At 39.5% G+C, this 18,056-nt stretch overlaps 3 protein-coding genes across 5 annotated transcripts in view; 1 reads left to right on the top strand and 2 right to left on the bottom strand.

Moving 5' to 3' along the window:
- The window catches only part of LOC117953242 (scavenger receptor cysteine-rich type 1 protein M130-like), a 9,763-nt gene extending 1,094 nt beyond the window's left edge, over positions 1-8,669 (top strand). Inside the window, exons 2-9 of the mRNA XM_034886071.1 lie at positions 1,843-1,875; positions 2,061-2,345; positions 2,844-3,161; positions 3,250-3,531; positions 4,370-4,696; positions 5,513-5,830; positions 8,224-8,306; positions 8,432-8,669. Coding sequence (XP_034741962.1) covers positions 1,843-1,875; positions 2,061-2,345; positions 2,844-3,161; positions 3,250-3,531; positions 4,370-4,696; positions 5,513-5,830; positions 8,224-8,306; positions 8,432-8,494 — 1,709 coding nt within the window. The 3' untranslated portion in view covers positions 8,495-8,669. The remainder of the gene's footprint in view (positions 1-1,842; positions 1,876-2,060; positions 2,346-2,843; positions 3,162-3,249; positions 3,532-4,369; positions 4,697-5,512; positions 5,831-8,223; positions 8,307-8,431) is intronic.
- Positions 1-18,056, bottom strand: part of hnmt (histamine N-methyltransferase) — a 31,147-nt gene that overhangs the window by 7,966 nt on the left and 5,125 nt on the right. The window contains exon 7 of the mRNA XM_034885628.1: positions 16,112-16,491. Within this exon, the coding sequence (XP_034741519.1) occupies positions 16,130-16,491 (362 nt within the window). The 3' untranslated portion in view covers positions 16,112-16,129. The remainder of the gene's footprint in view (positions 1-16,111; positions 16,492-18,056) is intronic.
- LOC117952954 (histamine N-methyltransferase-like) lies at positions 10,118-13,635 on the bottom strand. 3 transcript variants are annotated; one of them, XM_034885625.1, is made up of 7 exons: positions 13,528-13,635; positions 13,258-13,400; positions 12,401-12,453; positions 11,727-11,867; positions 11,420-11,550; positions 10,869-10,962; positions 10,118-10,512 (listed from the first exon to the last, which is right to left on the bottom strand). In XM_034885625.1, exons 2-7 carry the CDS (start codon positions 13,389-13,391, stop codon positions 10,160-10,162), a joined length of 906 nt encoding a protein of 301 aa, XP_034741516.1. In that variant the 5' UTR covers positions 13,392-13,400; positions 13,528-13,635; the 3' UTR covers positions 10,118-10,159. The 3 variants fall into 3 exon arrangements, with proteins under 3 accessions (XP_034741516.1, XP_034741517.1, XP_034741518.1); XM_034885626.1 differs by having other exon boundaries at positions 11,760-11,867; XM_034885627.1 differs by lacking the exon at positions 13,528-13,635 and having other exon boundaries at positions 12,401-12,455; positions 13,261-13,338.

Raw genomic sequence — 18,056 nt, 5'->3', positions numbered from 1 at the left:
AGCCTATAGCAATGTCATCAGGATACACCGGTATGCTGTGGCCCACCTTATTGGCGATCGCGTCCTGATCCATCTGATAACAGAATGTATAGTTTACCCACCTCTTTTTTTACCACTACACCTCGTCATTATCATATCGCAGCAAACGCTTCCCGCGTGAAGTTTTGAACATTTCTAACCACATTTAAAACCACTTCATCGGCAGTGCCGTGATTCCCATGACTACACACAAGTGAAGAGCTGAAGGAGATTGCTCCTCCGTCCACACCTGTGCGCGCGTGTCGAGCTCCGCTCTCTGTCAATATGCAGAGAGGACGGAGAAGCTTGCACCTACGAACTCAGAGGCATTCGTACACAAAATTTGGTACCGAAAGATAAATATTTTTTTAATACTCATAGGATCGGAATATTTCTTTCGGTGCCGTAATAGTATCGACGTTCGTTGCCCAGCCCTAGTTTGGGCTGTATGACATTGGAAACAACTGACATTGCAATATGAAATAGACACATTTTTACAAGAGGACATAAATAGCTTGGAAAAATATATTAAGAAAAAAAAAAATTATTCTTAACTAGGGTAATTTTGTAGAGGAGTGCATCTACATAGACAATAAAAAGAGAACTTTTCTTATCAAGTTGGCCTCTTCATTAATTCCTGCTAAGTTTAAAGTAATAGTACAATTGGTATCACGGTTGTTAAAGTTGTTTTAAAGGTGAGGGGGATGTCAAAAAGAACGTTCGGGGAAGGTTCTCCAAAGGTTGCAACGTTAGGATAATGTTAGGGGAATGTTAGCTAAAGCTTGCAACATTAGGTTAACGTTATGGGGAACGTTCTCTAAGGGTTGCAACGTTAGGGAAACGTTTGCTAAATGTTGCAATGTTAGGTTAATGTTAGGGGAACATTCTCTAAAGGTTGCATAGTTAGGTCAATGTTAGGGGAACGTTCTGAGAATGTTCGATGTAACCAAAATCTAACGTTCCCAGAACATTAAGAAAACTTTCCAATTAAACAACACACAACCAACACACAACCAAAACACAACCAAACCTAACCTTCAGGGAACGTTCCCGCAACCAAAGTCGAAAGTTCCCAGACCATTCTGGGACCAAAAATTGTTACCATTCTATGTTAAACTTTGATGCTTTACAAACACCAAAGCAAGTAAGCACTTTGTAGTTAAATACACTGGTTGATTCACACACTCTCAATACTATCAGTCCAGGCAAATGAAAACATGTTGTTTCCTCTAAATTAGGTTATATCCGACATCGAGTTCTGTTGTAGATTAAGGTTACGTTACCAGCTTCGCAGCTCCAAACCCTAGAGTTAGCTGGGACAGACCCCTTGATTCTAAAAGCCAACTACATTAGCTTAAAATTGCATTGCATTATTCAGGTGATTTATTTGGTCTTTGTAGCAAACATAAAACACCAACTACTGTAGGTTCACTGCCAATGGAAAAGTATGTTCATCACTTTGTCAGCGGCACCTACGGCTTACAGTAGGCTACTTTTCTACACACGGGAGGGCCTTCCCTTAATAAACCACTAACATTACCACACATACACAAGTTGCCCACATGGCGACCTGTCTAAAAGGGGCAGTGTTGACCGGTAACAATCATGTTTAAAGGAGAACATTGAAAGTTTCTCTGTCAAGCAGCAAAAACGTTATAGCGTTAACATTGCACGTCCTGCGATGTAACTATCGCACATTCGCACATTGCGATGTAGACGATTAAAAAAAATAACTTGCAACCCTAGTTCTGTGACCAGAGAAACTTGACTGTGCTCCAATCATGCTGCTTTAAAGTGATGTTTATCTTCTGATTTTTTCTTAAGGACTGCAGGCTGAAGGAAAACACAACTCAACAGGTAAATTAAAAAAAAGAAAAGAAGAAGGGAGAGACAGAGTCAAGTCTGGCTGCCTTGCTGGGTTTTTGTCTTTTGAACAGCCTGATAGGGTCTTTTTTGGACCAATAAAGCAGAATCAGCAGTCAACTTTTAGTGTAATCTTTTCTTAATATAATTAACTTCTTCACTCCTGACTTTCTGCTCAGAGTCTGTTAGGTTGGTGGGAGGAGAGAGCCGCTGTTCAGGATCACTGGAGCTAAAACATCAGGGAGACTGGAAACAAGTGAGTGACACTCACTGGAACCTGAAAAAAGCAGCGGTTGCCTGTAAAGAGTTGGACTGTGGCTCCGCTGTCTCTGTCGGATGGAGAGAGGAGTCATCAGAGAGATCTGTGTGGAAGATCAAATACGACTGTGTTCAGTCTGGATCTGCTCTGAGGGAGTGTGCAAAATCAGATTCCTCTTCCACGACTGTTAATGTCAACTGTTCAGGTAAGCCCATCACTGACATCATCCTTGACATAATCTATTACAGTTGTGTTCTCAGGTTGACACACACATGCACCAGACTATCTCTAGCAGCCATGACGGACTATGATGAGCTGCTGTCTCAGTAAATCGGGTGCTGAATGTACCAAGGTATATTTCTGTTTATGAAGGAGTCTGAAGGAGTCCCCTGGGCCAACCCCCAACTATCCTGAAAGGACTCCTTCCTCAGCTTGACAGCTTTCTGGTTTCCACCAGCAGGTCTTTTGGTTGCCAGCGTAACAGGCACCAATGACCTACTGGTCACGACTTTAAGCAGCTCAGCTCAGCTGGGCGCTGGGGAGTGTATCCACACCCAACTTCCTAAAAGGAGAAAGATCTGCCCCAGGGCGTTTAAGGCAAAGTACAATAAGTTCAGTTTGGTCTGGAAATTAAAGGTCATCCAGGTTTTTATGTTTTTAAGTCTTGTATCTCTCTCTATTTTATCTTCTGACATCTCTCCAGAATCTGTCAGGCTAGTAAATGGGACTAGTGTGTGCTCAGGCAGACTGGAGGTGAAGAATAACCAGTCCCCCCAGCGGTGGTCCTCGGTGTGTGAAGCTGACTTTGACCAGCAGGATGCAGAGGTGGTCTGTAGGGAGCTTGGCTGTGGGAATCCTTCAGTCCTTCAGGGGGTGCATTATGGAAAATTGCAAGCCCCAATGTGGAGCAAACCGTTCCAGTGTGGAGGCTCTGAGTCGGCCCTCCCGGACTGTAGAAGCTCAGGCTTTGATAGAAATGTCACCTGCTCATCTGGCAAAGTTGTTGGACTCACCTGCTCAGGTAGAAGAGGAGCTGCAGCTTTGATTTGGTTATTTCCTGTTCAAATGAGAATTACATTATTCAACACAAGACTCTTGTTTCTTTTCAGAGCCTGTTAGGTTGGTGGGAGGACATAGTCGCTGTGCAGGAATAGTGGAGCTGAAACATCTGGACTGGAAACCAGTGATTAACTATGACATCACACCAGAGACAGCAGCCGCTACCTGTAAAGAACTGGACTGTGGTTCTGCTGTTTTTGTAAATGGGAAAGAAGAGTCGTCATACAGAGCTATGTGGAGGGTCAGCTCTGACTGTGTTCAGTCTGGATCTGTTCTGAGAGACTGTGTAACACCATGGCCCTTTCACATCACCCTGAATCTCACCTGCTCAGGTAATCCCATCCGTGACATCCTCTATAACAGTAATGTTTCAAGTGTGCTCCTCCCTGTCACTCTAACAGTCAGTGGTTTGGGTCCATATACACGTTGCTGCTGATTGATAATACCTCTAACACAAAATAAAACTTACCTCAAAGGCAGTAGCACACCTTTCCGAGGAATAAACCCAAAAACTGAAGCAAAACGGTGCATATGTATTCAGACTGAACGCTGCTTCAGCCAGTCATCTCTCTGTGGGTCTGCACCATTAACACACCGGCATACGCCTGTGGGGCATCAGGTAGGCATGAAGTTGCATACCTTTCAAACTAATAAAAACAAATTATTAAAAAAAAATAATTACCAAATGAATAAATACAAAGTACAGTGTGGCCAATTGTGTTGTGGTGAGCTGCTTTGCTCACTCTAAACATTCTTTTCTTGCACTCAGAAAAAAAGAAAAATAACAGAAAAATACATGGCAAGATGTTATCAATAAGAAAACCAATGATGCTGGGCCTTTACATTATAAATATTTATAATATTTATAAATTTAAAAAAAGTCTAGTTTGAACTTATTTGCGCTGCCAATGGCACTTGTGCCTAATAATATACATAAACTAGTAAAACAAACTTCACCATTGCAAATGAAACAGAAATTATTTAGGTTGCAGCCACACTGATCTTTCTCCTCTCGTCCGTCTGTTAATTTTCCTTGTGATGCATAGTGGGATACTTTGAGTTCACTGTAAAGGGCAATTCTCACTATACATTAAGACATCACCACAACAGCGGACTATAACTACTGTAAGTAGTGAGTGCATGATTTAGGACACATCCTCTGTGTGTCAGATCTGTTTCAGCCCAACATCTCCGTGTCCTCGTCCATGGATGGGGACTCTGAGGCCCTGGATCAACGCTTTCGGGTGTTCAGGGGCTCCACTTTCAACATCAGCTGCTCCATTCAGCCACAGTACCCAGGAGGTTCCTTTCAGCTCACCTTTAACCCCTCGAACTCAGCACACAACTACACCCAACCAGCTGTCAATCACTCTGCCCACTTCCAGTTCCCAGCTGCAGAGCCTGCCCACCATGGAAAATACAGCTGTGTTTATCACGTCTATGTTTTATCTCATAACTACTCCTCTGAGAGCCGTCTGCTTTCTCTTGCTGTCTCAGGTAAGCTGACTGTTTACAGGTTTTCAATCAGTTGTACACACAGTACTGTCCATCTAAATGGACTAGTATTACCAACGATTGCTAACATGGCTAGAGTCCCCCACCCTGTTACATATAATGCTTTTTCCGAGTTGTTCCTGGAGCGTGGTTGTCTCAGTTGTAGTCTGGAATTCCTTTTTAATGTCTCTTACTGGTTTATGTCCAGGGAATACTACAAAAAACATTAAAACACACTTCAGAGCACATTCTTCTGATGGCGCTTTGCTACAGTGGCTTTACTTATGTGCTCCACATTACCAATGTTGTAAAGAGAACTTCTGTTTCAAAAAATTATGTAATGTCACACAAAGACTCTGCCGGGATGTTGAGCATGTCCATGATGGGTAATGTTAGGGATATGAGGACGGATATGGCTATTTAGAGTGCATAACTGATAGACTGGGAATAAAACATTATTATGTTTGACTCCCTGCGAAGTAATACAGCTTACTCATCAACGAGATCGTTGACAAAAGGAAATGCCATGTCTTGAGAAGAATTTTTTTTTTTACAGTGTGCCTAACATGGTTAATAAACCAACACTGTTTTTTTATTAATGCAGATAACACAATTAAAAAATGCAAAAACCTGTTCCCGCCCAGGATAGGTTTACAGGCTCAGTTACCATAGTAACTGACTGAGGACAAGTTACCCCTCTGTCTGAAACGGAAAATCCAGAGTTTCCCTCATCTCAGGGTTAACAAACTCAGAGTTTTCACTAAACCTGCTTTCTGAAATGGACCCCTGCTTTAGCCGTTCATCTCTCTGTGTTTACAGACCTACTGCTTCCACCTAACATCTCCTTGAACGGGGACTCCGAGGCCCAGCAGCAAGGGTTTCAGGTGTTCAGAGGCTCCATCTTCAACATCAGCTGCTTCATTCAGCCACAGTACCCAGGGGGCTCCTTTCAGCTCACCTTTACCTCCTCAAACTCAGTACAAAACTACACCCAACCATCTGTCAATCACTCTGCCCAGTTCCTGTTTCCTGCTGCAGAGCCCGCCCACCAAGGAAGCTACAGCTGTGTTTATCACGTCTATGTTTTATCTCATAACTTCTCCTCTGAGAGCAATCTGCTCTTTCTCACTATCATAGGTAAGATGACTATTTACAGGTTTGGAAAACATGATTTGTCCAAACCTAATAAAAATGATGAGCTCAAACATGTTTCTGGAATGACACTTTGCCATTGTGTTACACATGTAACGAGTAACCAAACGTATACAAAGTGTATAAGCGGCAAAGAATACACTGTAACACAGAGCATGTTTTGATACCATGATAAAAGCATTTTCACATGTGAGTCAAGTGCAGATTTGAGTTGCGCATGTTCTGATTTAAACGGTTTACGGCATAACGTGTATTACTGAAATTTGTGAAATCCATGAAATAATAAACTTTTCTTATTACAAACAACAGAAAACGGGATTGATTTCAAAAACGTTTTAGCAATCTATGATTGGTTTCTTGCTAGCGCAAAACACCATTCAAGTGACAGCCTTTGTCGTGTTGGATTGCTAGCTTGTAGGTAAGCTAGCAGTCATTTAAAAACAGTTTTAGCTATCTATGGTTGTTTAATTGCTAACTCGTAGCTAGCAGCGAACAAACTTCATTAAGTAGGTCCATTTTTACTGTACTGACAGTACATTAATCTCTCGTTAGCATTATGTAGGCTACATACGCAACTCACATCTGCACTTGACTCACATCGGGCAGTGACAACAGTTTCTAAACTCTTGCTGATTGAAACAGCATGGCTGATCCATTCATAACAACTGTTCATCAACTTTGCATTTTTGTTTCATCCAGCACAATAGAGATAACTTGCTGACTATTTACCCTTTTAAAGAACACATTCTCATTCCCATCTCGTAAAATACGGACGCTTGGTAATGTCATTGTTATTGGGGCTAAAAGTCTCCTTTAGCGCCATATCTAAATGCAGGTCTATTGGTGTCCCTTTGGCGTCCCTTTTTGACGCTGTGATGTTAAGGAAAAGCTTGTGGGTGGGCTACACTTCCGTGACACGCAGGAATAATGGGACGGTTAAAGAAGAAAGCGACTTTTGGAAACACGCAGGACACAAACCCAAGTCTCCTGGGTGAAAGTCCAAAGTTTGACACCCCAACCAACTTTCCTTCGTGGAATTTCGGCATAACGTGGGCTATGTAATGTAATTACTCGTTAAACCCTGTGTACCTAATGCTCTCCCCGGTGTGTTCCACGAACGTGCAGAAGAGCTCCTTTTTTGTTGCATCAGACGCTGACAGCCACTTTCCAAGCATCCGTTTTTTACGAGTTGGGAGTGAGAACGGGTTGTTTTGACCTATAATACCAATACATTGCAGAGGCTGCCAGAACAAGTGTGGTTTTAACAACCCAACATAATGTTACTGCTGAATACTATGTATGAACCTATTCAGTTTAAAGCAGGTAATGAGAAACGAGACATAATCTCAGTAGGCCTCTCTGAGTTTTAACTTTGTATTAACTGAATGCATATAAAGATACGGAAAAATGCCGGGGGCCATACACTGTATGTATATTATTTATTAATATCCAGTGTATGGTTGGGGCTCAAGAAGAAACAGAACAGCAGCACCTCTGTGTTTAGAGTTAGAACAGTTCTAGGAACAGTCATTAGAAATCACTATTGCAAGACACAAGCGATGAGCTGCAGCCTGCAGGAACGACACATTCATCCTAGCAGACCTACTTAGTATACATCAGCGACAAAACTCCTCTCGACCGCAGTCTCATCTCTTGTCCCTTTGTGCAGGAGAAGAATGCGACCGTCGTTTCTCCAGCAATGGCGGCACATTAGCAAAGCTCCTTTAGCTGGCTTCACTGTCCAAAGAAACCACACTTGTTTGGAAGTTATTAGCGGTACGCTTCGAACAGTTCACAGTCATGAGTACATAAAATACCTATTAAACGCTAGGCAAAGTGATTATGGTTTCTGACAACTCAGTGCACAACTTTGGTCTACAACTTTAGTTTTCTCATCAAATTTTCTCGCTTGATTACAGAGGTCTACAGGAAATCAAACTCTCCAGGCATAAAAAAATCATAAAAACATCCATACTGCCGGTCATTTATTCTCTAAAGTAAACAAGAATTATAATCTTTTAAATATGCTTCTAAAAAAGCCTTGACACATCATGAAAAATGGAGTAGCCTAAAGAAAAGTAATTAATAATTATCCATGCAAAAATAATTTAAATAAATCTAATGCACATTAATGTCAAAGGATGCAGTAAGTTATCATATCAATAACCAACACATTTAAAATTAGATAAACATACAAAATAACTTGTGTAAATCAAGCAACATACATTTCTTCTAATCCTGAGCTCTCAGCTCAAAATAAGTATCCATGTTGAAGACATTTTAGATTTTCACTACAGCTGTGTTTGATAGGATCTATCGGATGTTTTACGTTGGACACTTGATGTGTGATGTGATAGGTTGTCCATGTGTTTGATCAGATCCGACACCTCTTATCATCAGAGCGGTCGTCCTGCCGCTGATTCTGCTGTTGGGGAATGCTGCCCTTTATCTTTACTGTAAGGTAGGCTACTGACACATGTCTGTTGTTTGGACCCGTGACTAAAATGAAGCACACAGTCTGTGTTTATTGAGCGGAAGAGAGGTTGATGCAAGAAGTCAAATCTGTGTTCTGTCATGTCTCTCCAGGCTAGCAGGGGACAGAAGACGGGCACACAGGAGAACATTGAGCTGGAATATTATAACCTATAACCCGGGCGCCTCTGCAGCTGAAGGAGGGCCGAAAGCGGAAGGGACTCATCTACATCCAAATGGATTTCTGACACACAACCCACCGTCAGCTCTTTCCTCAGCATCATTGGTTTCTACTGAAGATGTAATCTTTAAAAACACAAGAGTATAATGTTTCATTTAAACTAGACAGATAACGCGATGTTTGTTATCAAGTACTGCCTTTTATTATACTTTTCCCAAATCCTGTCAGAATTACAGCCACCAAGAAAAGCTTTGAGTGCAGTTAATTGCTTTGCAAAAATGTATCCATCCATTTTGTTAAATAATGACACGCTAGCAGCTTCAACAGAGAGCCGTAACCATTTGATTTTCTTCAGAAATGCATCAACAGAGCACTTCTTTTCAGTCTTCCTTTCAAATATAAACCATATAATATAAATAATTGTTATTGACCCGTCAAATGGGAAGTTGCTGGACATTTGTCTGTACAATAAGGGTGACCAGATGCATCTGCAAGAGTAAATAGAACAGGAGATTTCAGATTCATCTGGTCATAGGCAAGGCTAGTGATACAAATGCAGGGTATTGCACCAGCTATGTGTACGTTCTCTCTAAGGTTAGGGTGTAAAGTCTTAAATGATACATTCAAGTTAGTTAGTTTGAAACTAAATTTGAAAGAAAGAGAGAATGACATCCTCACTTCTAGTGGCCAATCAAGGAAAAGCACTATTCTTGATGCAGTGTATTAATGTCCTGTCAGGGTTGTCTCTCGGGCCCCATTGTAAACACTTTGGTAGCAAAAAAAAAAAATAGCTAGCTTTAATCACCAAAAAACAACAAGGTACATAAAATACGACAAAGCATCATAATTGTGTGATAATACAACCCTAACCTACAGGTAGTGCATAACCTAGACCGGAATAATAGTGCACGTAGCAACAGTGTCAGCCATTGGTTTGTAGACAACAGTTTTGTAGCCTTAAGTTTAGCAATTTGGAAGTCGCCATATTGATTTTTGAGAGGTGACAATTTTTGAATATGTGGATCTGGGGGGGATGACCTAGCCAAACCAGAATTGTTTATGTATGCAATGGTGCTGTGCAAGGCTAAATGTTAAAGAGAAACATTTGCCATCATTAATTAATCATTCATTTCTTAGTTCTGTTTTTCATTTGTTTATTAGTTTAGCCTGTAGTTGTTAATTCAATAAATCTTAATTTATAAAGAACATGGTTCCATGGATTGTGCATATAATTTTTTTAATGACTATATTTTGGGGCTTTTCCCTTTATTAAAGTGACAGTGGACAGACATGAAAGGGGGAGAGAGATGGGTGATAACACGCAGCAAAGGGCCGCAGGTTGGATTTGCACCCACAGCCATAAAATCACGAGGCTATCATTAATTAATTATGGCTATCAAATTCTTATTTTTGGTAGGTGCTGCTTCAAGGTCATGACGTCTGTTAATTTGCATAACACTCATCATTCCTGATAGTCAAAGTTAAACCTGATTACTCTCCTTCACCTTGATTGCCAATTAATTTGTTAATGAGATACTTTTAAGTTCTCAATTACCGTTAGATAATATTGAGATAGTAATATGCTGTACTTTTAATCAAATGGCAGCGTATAAAGTGAATGCAAGAAGATCATTTATCTTTCCATACAATCCATTCCATACTCAAGCATGTACAAGTATGCAGCTCACATTATTGTTGAAGAACACCCTGCCATCTTTTTTAGAGCTGCACTCGTTCCTGAGAAGGTCTAACATGCCTGCTCTGATCTCTGGGGTAAACGACTGGTAGAAATTATCTTTTACTGTAAAGAAATTCAACAGACATTGACCAGTCTGGCTTTTTGGATTGAAGCACTCAGTGATGTCAAAGGTGTTGGGAATCACATGCTCCTCATATTTCAGACCCTGGCTCTTCAAGCAGGAAATAACCTCTCCTGATGAGCGGCACTCTGTGATGGCACCAACACAGAGCTCCTTTGTGTAAGTCTTCCATAAGACGTCCCAGCCACTGTTATCTGGATAGCATGAGATTGAAGAAAAACACTGATTCCAGAACAACATATTGGTATGAGTATAACTATTGATAATGTTGTTTGGAGAGACTCTTAGTCATATTATAATCTCATATAACAGTCAAGAGGGCTGGTAGCTGTAGTCCTCAACACAGCATTTTTCCTGGTGTGCCTGAACATTTGCTGAACACAAAAACCCAAGAAGGCACTGCTTTTCCAGCATAAACAAAAATATGTATGGTCTTGGGCAAATGAAGCAAAATGCAGACTGATATATCTTTTGGCATTTTAGTAAAGATTAAGACACAGGTTAGGAGGAAGAAGGACAGAAAGCAGTATGGAAAACATAGTTCACGTACCTGCTTCAACAATGATCATAAGCCGGCCATTGTTCTTCAGAAGGCTATGGTAGAACTTGATGGTGCTGGCGAGGTTATCCACAAAGTAGATCATCTGTTAAGAAGAGAGTTGTGGGAACCTGTAATTTAACCTTTTGGATTGAAGCTTGCATCTACTGAAACCCACAGTTTGAAGTGTCTGCTAGTCACTATAGCTGTGTTATGGAGATTTATGGAGTTGGGAAAACAGGTTCTGGTGATTTGCTCCCCAGTGAATTCAAGCAGCAGTGAGGACTTTGTTGGGAGCTAAATAAAATTCCTTGCTTGCACAAAGTAAGACTGACATTCTACCAGCAGTTCAGAGCAATCTTTATTCCGTCTCACTTTAACCCAGGATAATACGGAGAGAACACGCAAAGCTCAGAGGCCAGAAAGTTATCCTCAAATTATTAAATGGAATGTTCAAAAAGTTATTAAGTAAAAAAATCATTAGCCTGGCACTCATTCACAAATTCATTTAAAACTTGAGCTTGGCATTTCTGTCTGGTTCCCAAGGTAAAAGGTCATCATACCTGAATCATGTGTATGAAGTCAAAAGTCTTCATGTCTCCTTTTTCTTTGACTGGCCTCTCATAGTCCTCACTGTGCATGGTATACCAAGTAAATGGGATCTTCTGAATGTTGGTGGTCTTTGCTACCAAAGCTGTAAGTTAGCAAACATCAAGAAACAGAGAGAGCAGACAATAACATTGAGATATACAACATGTATATAGTAGACTAGTGCAACTAATAAGAATGTTTCACAAAATGTTCAGAAGGAAGAAGGCTAAAGAATAAAGGACGAGAAAAACACAAATATAGAATTCATTAAACAAAAACCTATTACCGAGTGGCGTTCTGAATTGTTGATACCTTTGAAGTTGTCTGTGAGCTGAGAGCTACCCTCCACAATGTCAGCAGTGATCGGGACACCAGGGAACGTAGACTGCAGTAGAGTGAGCATCGGGGCATCAATTTCCCCTGGAAAAAAACGTATGTTGTGCTGCTTCAATGTCAAAACATTATGCATCTAAATTTGTATTTGTTTGAAATAAAGCAATCGTGTCTAATCAAATCTATTTGGCTACACTTTAATTGAAGGTATCTACATAAGAGTGACATGACACTTTCACAAATGTGTCTTAAAAGCTTCGTTTAGTAAGTGTCAATTGGTTTCTTAATGACAGTGGTTAGGGTTAGAGTTAGGTTTCATGTGTCATGACTGTGCCAAATTCAAAGTTCAAATTCAATGGCATTGTTTCTGAGAAAGTGACACTTTTATTTTACAGCAGTGGTGGAAGTCCTGCAGTGGGCTGCCTTTGCCACCTGAGTAGCTGTCTGTGGAGGAACTGTTAAACAAGATCATGGAACAGTGTGTTTCCCTCTGGTTTTTACAACACATACACCCAATAATGCAATATGTACCTCAGTTAGTAACTGAGCCCAAATTACTTCAGCAAAGCACAACCTGTTGTGTTTGAACAACAGTGCAGCTGCTGCATCTCATCACATACCTCCACCACTTCCAACACCCAGAACATCCAGATGGCTTTTACCTGCTCCAATTCTGCATCAACAAATGAGAGATGGACAAGGGACTGAAAACACATACAAAAATAAACAAATGAATGCATTTGTCTGATCCTATACATAATAAATTAAAATGTTTCATTATGAAGTTGATTAATTGTTAGGTCCACAACCTCAAGTCCAAATTACTCACAGACTCAGATCTTGTCTTTTTTTCTTTTGCAAAGGGGGGAGAGTACTGAAATCATTCAGCAGTCTTCCCCAGTACTTTACCCTTGCTCAGTCTTTTATTGAACTTGTATGAATGGGTGTAGACATAAGGATGTTTTGCATATATGGGTGTAAACATATAGTTGTTTTACATAAATGGGTGTAAACAGATCTTATTATCTGCTTCACCATTGGTTAAGCCGTGACTGGGTGTTGGTAAGTTTAGAACTAAGCATAGAGAAGCAATCTGCTTGTACTCACTGTCACAGTTGCAACCCCCACCCAAGTTTCTTATCTTATCTCTCAGTCTTACTCTGATAGCTAGTGTTCTAAAGTTGCCAAACCCAAAAGCTTTTCTCCCCAAAAGCTTTTCTCCCTTTCTATATAGGCCATACATATTTAGGTGACAACCGTTTCACATATTAACTATTTTCAGTTCCTACATTAATACCAATAATTTGGCAGTTTGGCAGTTTACTTTAGTAGTGAAGCAAGAGATTAGTCAATGAGCTAAATGATCTGTATGTCTTCAAACTGCACATAAAGACATAAATAAGACGTCCACAATCTCTACGGATTCTGAGCAAGTAGTAGAAATAAGTATATATGAAAACAGCCTTTCTTTCTGTACCTTTTAAATTCACCTGGCAGGATGTTGTGTACACACCGGAGACTGGCCTCGTGGTCTCCCGACTGTTCTAGGTAGACCTGAAAGTTTTGGAGAGTCCTGCCCTCAAAACAAGTCTGGTTTTCTTCTGCAGCCATGACTGATTCCTGCAATGCATTCCACATAGAAGTTGGAAATCAAACAAAGAACAATGATTTATGCATGCAAAAACAACAAAATTGCACTCTGACTATGGTCAGCATAAATCATGCAGTGTAAGTATTCAACTATTACCTTGAACACGTGGAGAGTAAGGACAGAGATTCAATTGTTCTCCCACTCTAAAGTTGCAGAGTTAACTCCCCTCCCATAGGCTGACTGGCTGAACTTTTGTTGCTTAACTCTTGTCATGACGTACATGGGCGTATTCTAGTGGAGAAAAAAGTTTGCATACCAATGTAAACTCAAACAACACAACTAGTTTACCCAGTTTTATACAAATGTTTGCCTTGTGGAACTAGTAAAAGTAAAATCCTGCAAACCACTAAAAAGCCACATAACTTTACCAAGGCTTCATAATCTTCTGAATGTGATATTAAACGAGAAAAAATACTACAACAACAAACTCAAATCAGACAAAATAACATTCTATATGGAGCCTTTTGAGGTCATCCACAGTCCAAACACATGCAGCTCAGTGTGAATGTGTTGGTCTGTGTGTATCTCACCAACAACACTCTGGGACACAGTTAAAGCAGTTTGGACAGTTCTGAAGGGAAAGCTCATCTCATACTCAACCTATCAAAACAATACAACATTATAAGTAGAAAACAAATTGGAGGGGGAAAAAAATCTAAAAATTACACCTATCCACCCACACCAATAGAACCTAAAAGAAAATATAGCAGCAAGTGGCAATTCAGTGGTTCAAGCCAACATGGGCCGTTAAACATTAAAAGCTGCAAAGCTTTAAAAAAAAAAAAAAAAAAAAGACAATCGGACATCATGTATGACCAAAAAAGTCAAAAGTTTGCTTTTTTCGGCAGTGATGACTGATTCCTGCAAGGTACTCCACATACCTTTTGGAAATTATTATTTATACATGCAAAAACAACAAACATTAAAAAGGTATTTCTAAATCCCTATGGAAGCGTCAATCATACATTGTAAGTATTATATAACAAATAAATATGTGGAGGGTAAGGACCGAGTGGATGGTTCTGTATCTCTCCCCTCCTACAGACCGGCTGACTGTCCTCACATGAGCTTTTGTTGAGTCAACCCAGAAAGATGAATCTGTACATCTTGTTTACACATGAACTGTTCATCAGAGCAGATGCTGTCAGGTTCAGGGACATATTCCAGTGGTTATTATTTCATAAAGTCAAACAGTAAAACCTGCAGTATTTTGTGCTACAATTTACACACCTCCACCACTTAGAAGCTTTGTATATATTCAACAAAAAAATTGAAACGTTTTAAATTAAAACATTAAGGTTAGGTGAATTTTAATATTTTCAAAAATTTTAATTGGAATGTTTTGTTATTCATTGTCTGTCAAATCCACCAGAATTGTTGTATTCCACAGGTAAGCTAATATAATTTGCACTGTATATTTCATAATTTTTGTGAACATTTTGAAAACTCTTATTAATGTGTATTTGGTTGTTTTCATGATGACTCCATCATGTCATGAACCTTTTCATGTTGTTCAGGAGAGCGGAAAAAACTTGTATCTTTTATTACCTTATCATTTCCAACTGATTTAGGGGACCTGTGGAGCTCACTAAAGTCATTTGGAAGTTAAAGGTGTTCTAAGCGATGGCACAAGTTTTTAGGCTATACCATTTTTTGTCACATACAGAAAACATCTCCTCACTATCCACAAGCTGCAGCCACAAGGGAGTTTCTTAATTATTCAATCTAGTGACAAATGTGAACAATATCCTTGAAACTCGTCCAGCATTAAGGGAGAACACTGAAAACAGCAGCCACAAACTGGGCTGCAATGTAACCCAATGGGGCAAAAGCAACTGCCAATGCACGTCCACTTAAAGTGTTGTTTTTGCCACTGACAGGCTCAGATTGTTAGTTTAAGTTATTTATTTAATTTGCCCATCCTTGTATTTTACAGACATTTACTGAAACTGCCCTCAAGATGGTGCCAATACTTCACATATCAGTGATAATTATTTTGTCTGAATAGTAGGACCAACAGCTAACATTGTGACTGTGATTATCTAATGAATGTATTGCATGGATTAGTATGTACATACAAACCTGAAGAAACATTGTTTCTGATGGTCTTACAACATTTAACTTGTGTAGATGTATCACAATTACATATAATAAAGTATACATTATCATTATATGCCACAGATCCAGAATCAATGAAAAGTAAGCTAAAGTCATTGATTAATAAAGCATATCAATTACATAAACTCCATTGTTTGGTTACATTTTGTGATCTTCCAGTCAGTTTGTCCGGTACACTTTACAACATATTTTTATTCCTCTAATGTTAAAGTCCTTATTATTGACATGGGACTGAAATACATGTATTTGCATCCATCTAAACAGAAACTTCTAAACATAACATCTCAATATAGAAAATTAAATGTTTAATTTTCCATTTAAGCAATATGATCCAATGAGAGCATTAGTGTAATAGGGTTGGAAGCACAAACTACCTGCTATTGCACAAAAAAAAATGCCATCATGAGGAATCTGAGACTGCTGCCTTAAGTTGATTAAAACTTTCAAAAAAGAAAAAAAATCTCACTCAAGCCATTTTCATTTTGCGAAAGCAAAGACATATAATTAAGAAAATACAACAACAAAAAACAGTTCTTAGAAAACAGAACTGCTCATGAGAAACACTGCATTTCCCACATTTTTAAGTAAGCTGATCTATGATTATCACTCCGAGGTTGTTGTTAAAGATAACTTTGCCGTTGGACTCCACACTACAGTCTGGGTGCCGGAGTAACTCCAAGACACCAGCTTTTAGCTCAGGTGAGGCAGTCTTACTGAAGTCCATCACCTCAGTGAGAAAATCAAGCAACAGCTCTCCCTTCTCATCCCCCTCAGTGAAACACTCGGTTATGTCCATTTCAGATGGCAGCTCGTAGCTCTGGTAGCTCACCCCTTTGGAGTCCAAAAAGCTTTTAATGTCTCCGGTGGTCACACACTGACTTATTTCTGTGTTACAGAGCTGGTTTCTGTAGGTCCGCCACAGCTTTCCCCAACCACTCTCACCTGCAAAAGATGACATGAAAACAGGACTAAGAGTTTACAGGCATGCTAGCAGCTCTGTGAGGCTGTACTTTGGTAAAGGGGTGCTTTGAGCTAAATGCTAACATCAGTGTGCTTACATACTCACAATGGCAGTGCTAACACACAGGTAATGTTTGGATGAAAAGGGGTTCTCCGTGTACCTTCCAGCAGTATGCAGCTAAATCAGGTGCCATCTTAATTTGTTTCTTACACTTTAGTGACACACATGTTGTCTACATGATAAAATATCTCTGTTGTCTGGTTTATGTTTGGCTTACACAGCTTTGAAGATTTCAGATTTGAACACCAAACTACAAAAAAAAACACACACAAACTATGGCCCATTTTATTACTCCACATTATGATAAGACTATTCGTGGCTGTGCTGCAGCTTCATTAAAACTCTTGGGAATAGAGAAAAGCTCACCCTCTAGGTGGTGACATGGTCAACTTGTATTCATACGTGAGCCTTTTGATCTGAATTAATTTACATGTACCCTTGAAGTAATTACACTGGATAAATGCAGAACATGTACTTTTTTCCCCTTGGCAGGTATAATGGTTACCATGTTCATCATTTAGTTACCATTTAGCACACAAAAGTACAGCTGAGACTGATGGGAATGTAATTATTATTGCAGGTAGGTCATGAACTTAAGTCTTGGATATGAGAACCTCATGATGGCACTAGAGGAGAAGTGAAACCCAAATTAATAAATAACATAACATACATTTGACAACTGCTCCAAGTCATCATTAAAAGCAAAAGAGAGATTCCAAACTAAGATCAGATCATGTAATCCTATTTTATATTTGATCTGGATGAAACCTGCTCTTTGGGTTTTTTCAAAACGTAGAACTCAGTTTGGGATCTATTTGGTCCAAAAAAACAGGATCCCGTCAGAAGGGTGGATTCAGTTGTGAATCTTTTTTTTTTTTTAAGTGAACGACCATCAAATAAAGGTTTACTGATGATATAATAATTTCTTCATATTTGAAGCACATATGAAGCATGTCACATCTAATGATGTATGGACTATTGGATAGTATTTTTTTGTTATTTAACATTATAACAAACTAAAGAATGTAAAATGTTTCTGTTTATTACAGTGGCTATTTGTGGCCACTGGCACTCTTGGCTATTTTCCCTACCTGTTGTCCCATTTAAGGCTCTGGTAAACAGGATTTTGTAATCTTAAAATTTGGTATTTGGATCACAGTGATCCAATACAATACAATACAATTCCTTTAAAAAATTGGCATAAAAGTAAGACGGATCAGGGGATCCTGAAGAGCAAAACATGGGCTTTCCAAATCCAGATCAATTTGATCCAGATTAAATCTTTTGAAAAACCAGGCCCTGGATGTTGAAATATTAACCTAGTTAAGTAAAAACGTTATGGGTGCCAGAGAAAATAACAGAAGTTCGATTTGTCCCATAAATACCATGAATATCCGCATCAAAATGTCACGGAAAATCCTCTAATAACTGTTGACATATATGTCAGTCTGAACCAAAGTGTTGGAGCAACAGACTGACAGACCAA

Source organism: Etheostoma cragini, chromosome 11 (assembly GCF_013103735.1).
Source record: "Etheostoma cragini isolate CJK2018 chromosome 11, CSU_Ecrag_1.0, whole genome shotgun sequence".
In the NCBI taxonomy this organism is placed as follows: domain Eukaryota; kingdom Metazoa; phylum Chordata; class Actinopteri; order Perciformes; family Percidae; genus Etheostoma; species Etheostoma cragini.
Note: the sequence above shows the minus strand (reverse complement) of the source record. Positions and strands in the feature narration are given on the sequence as shown.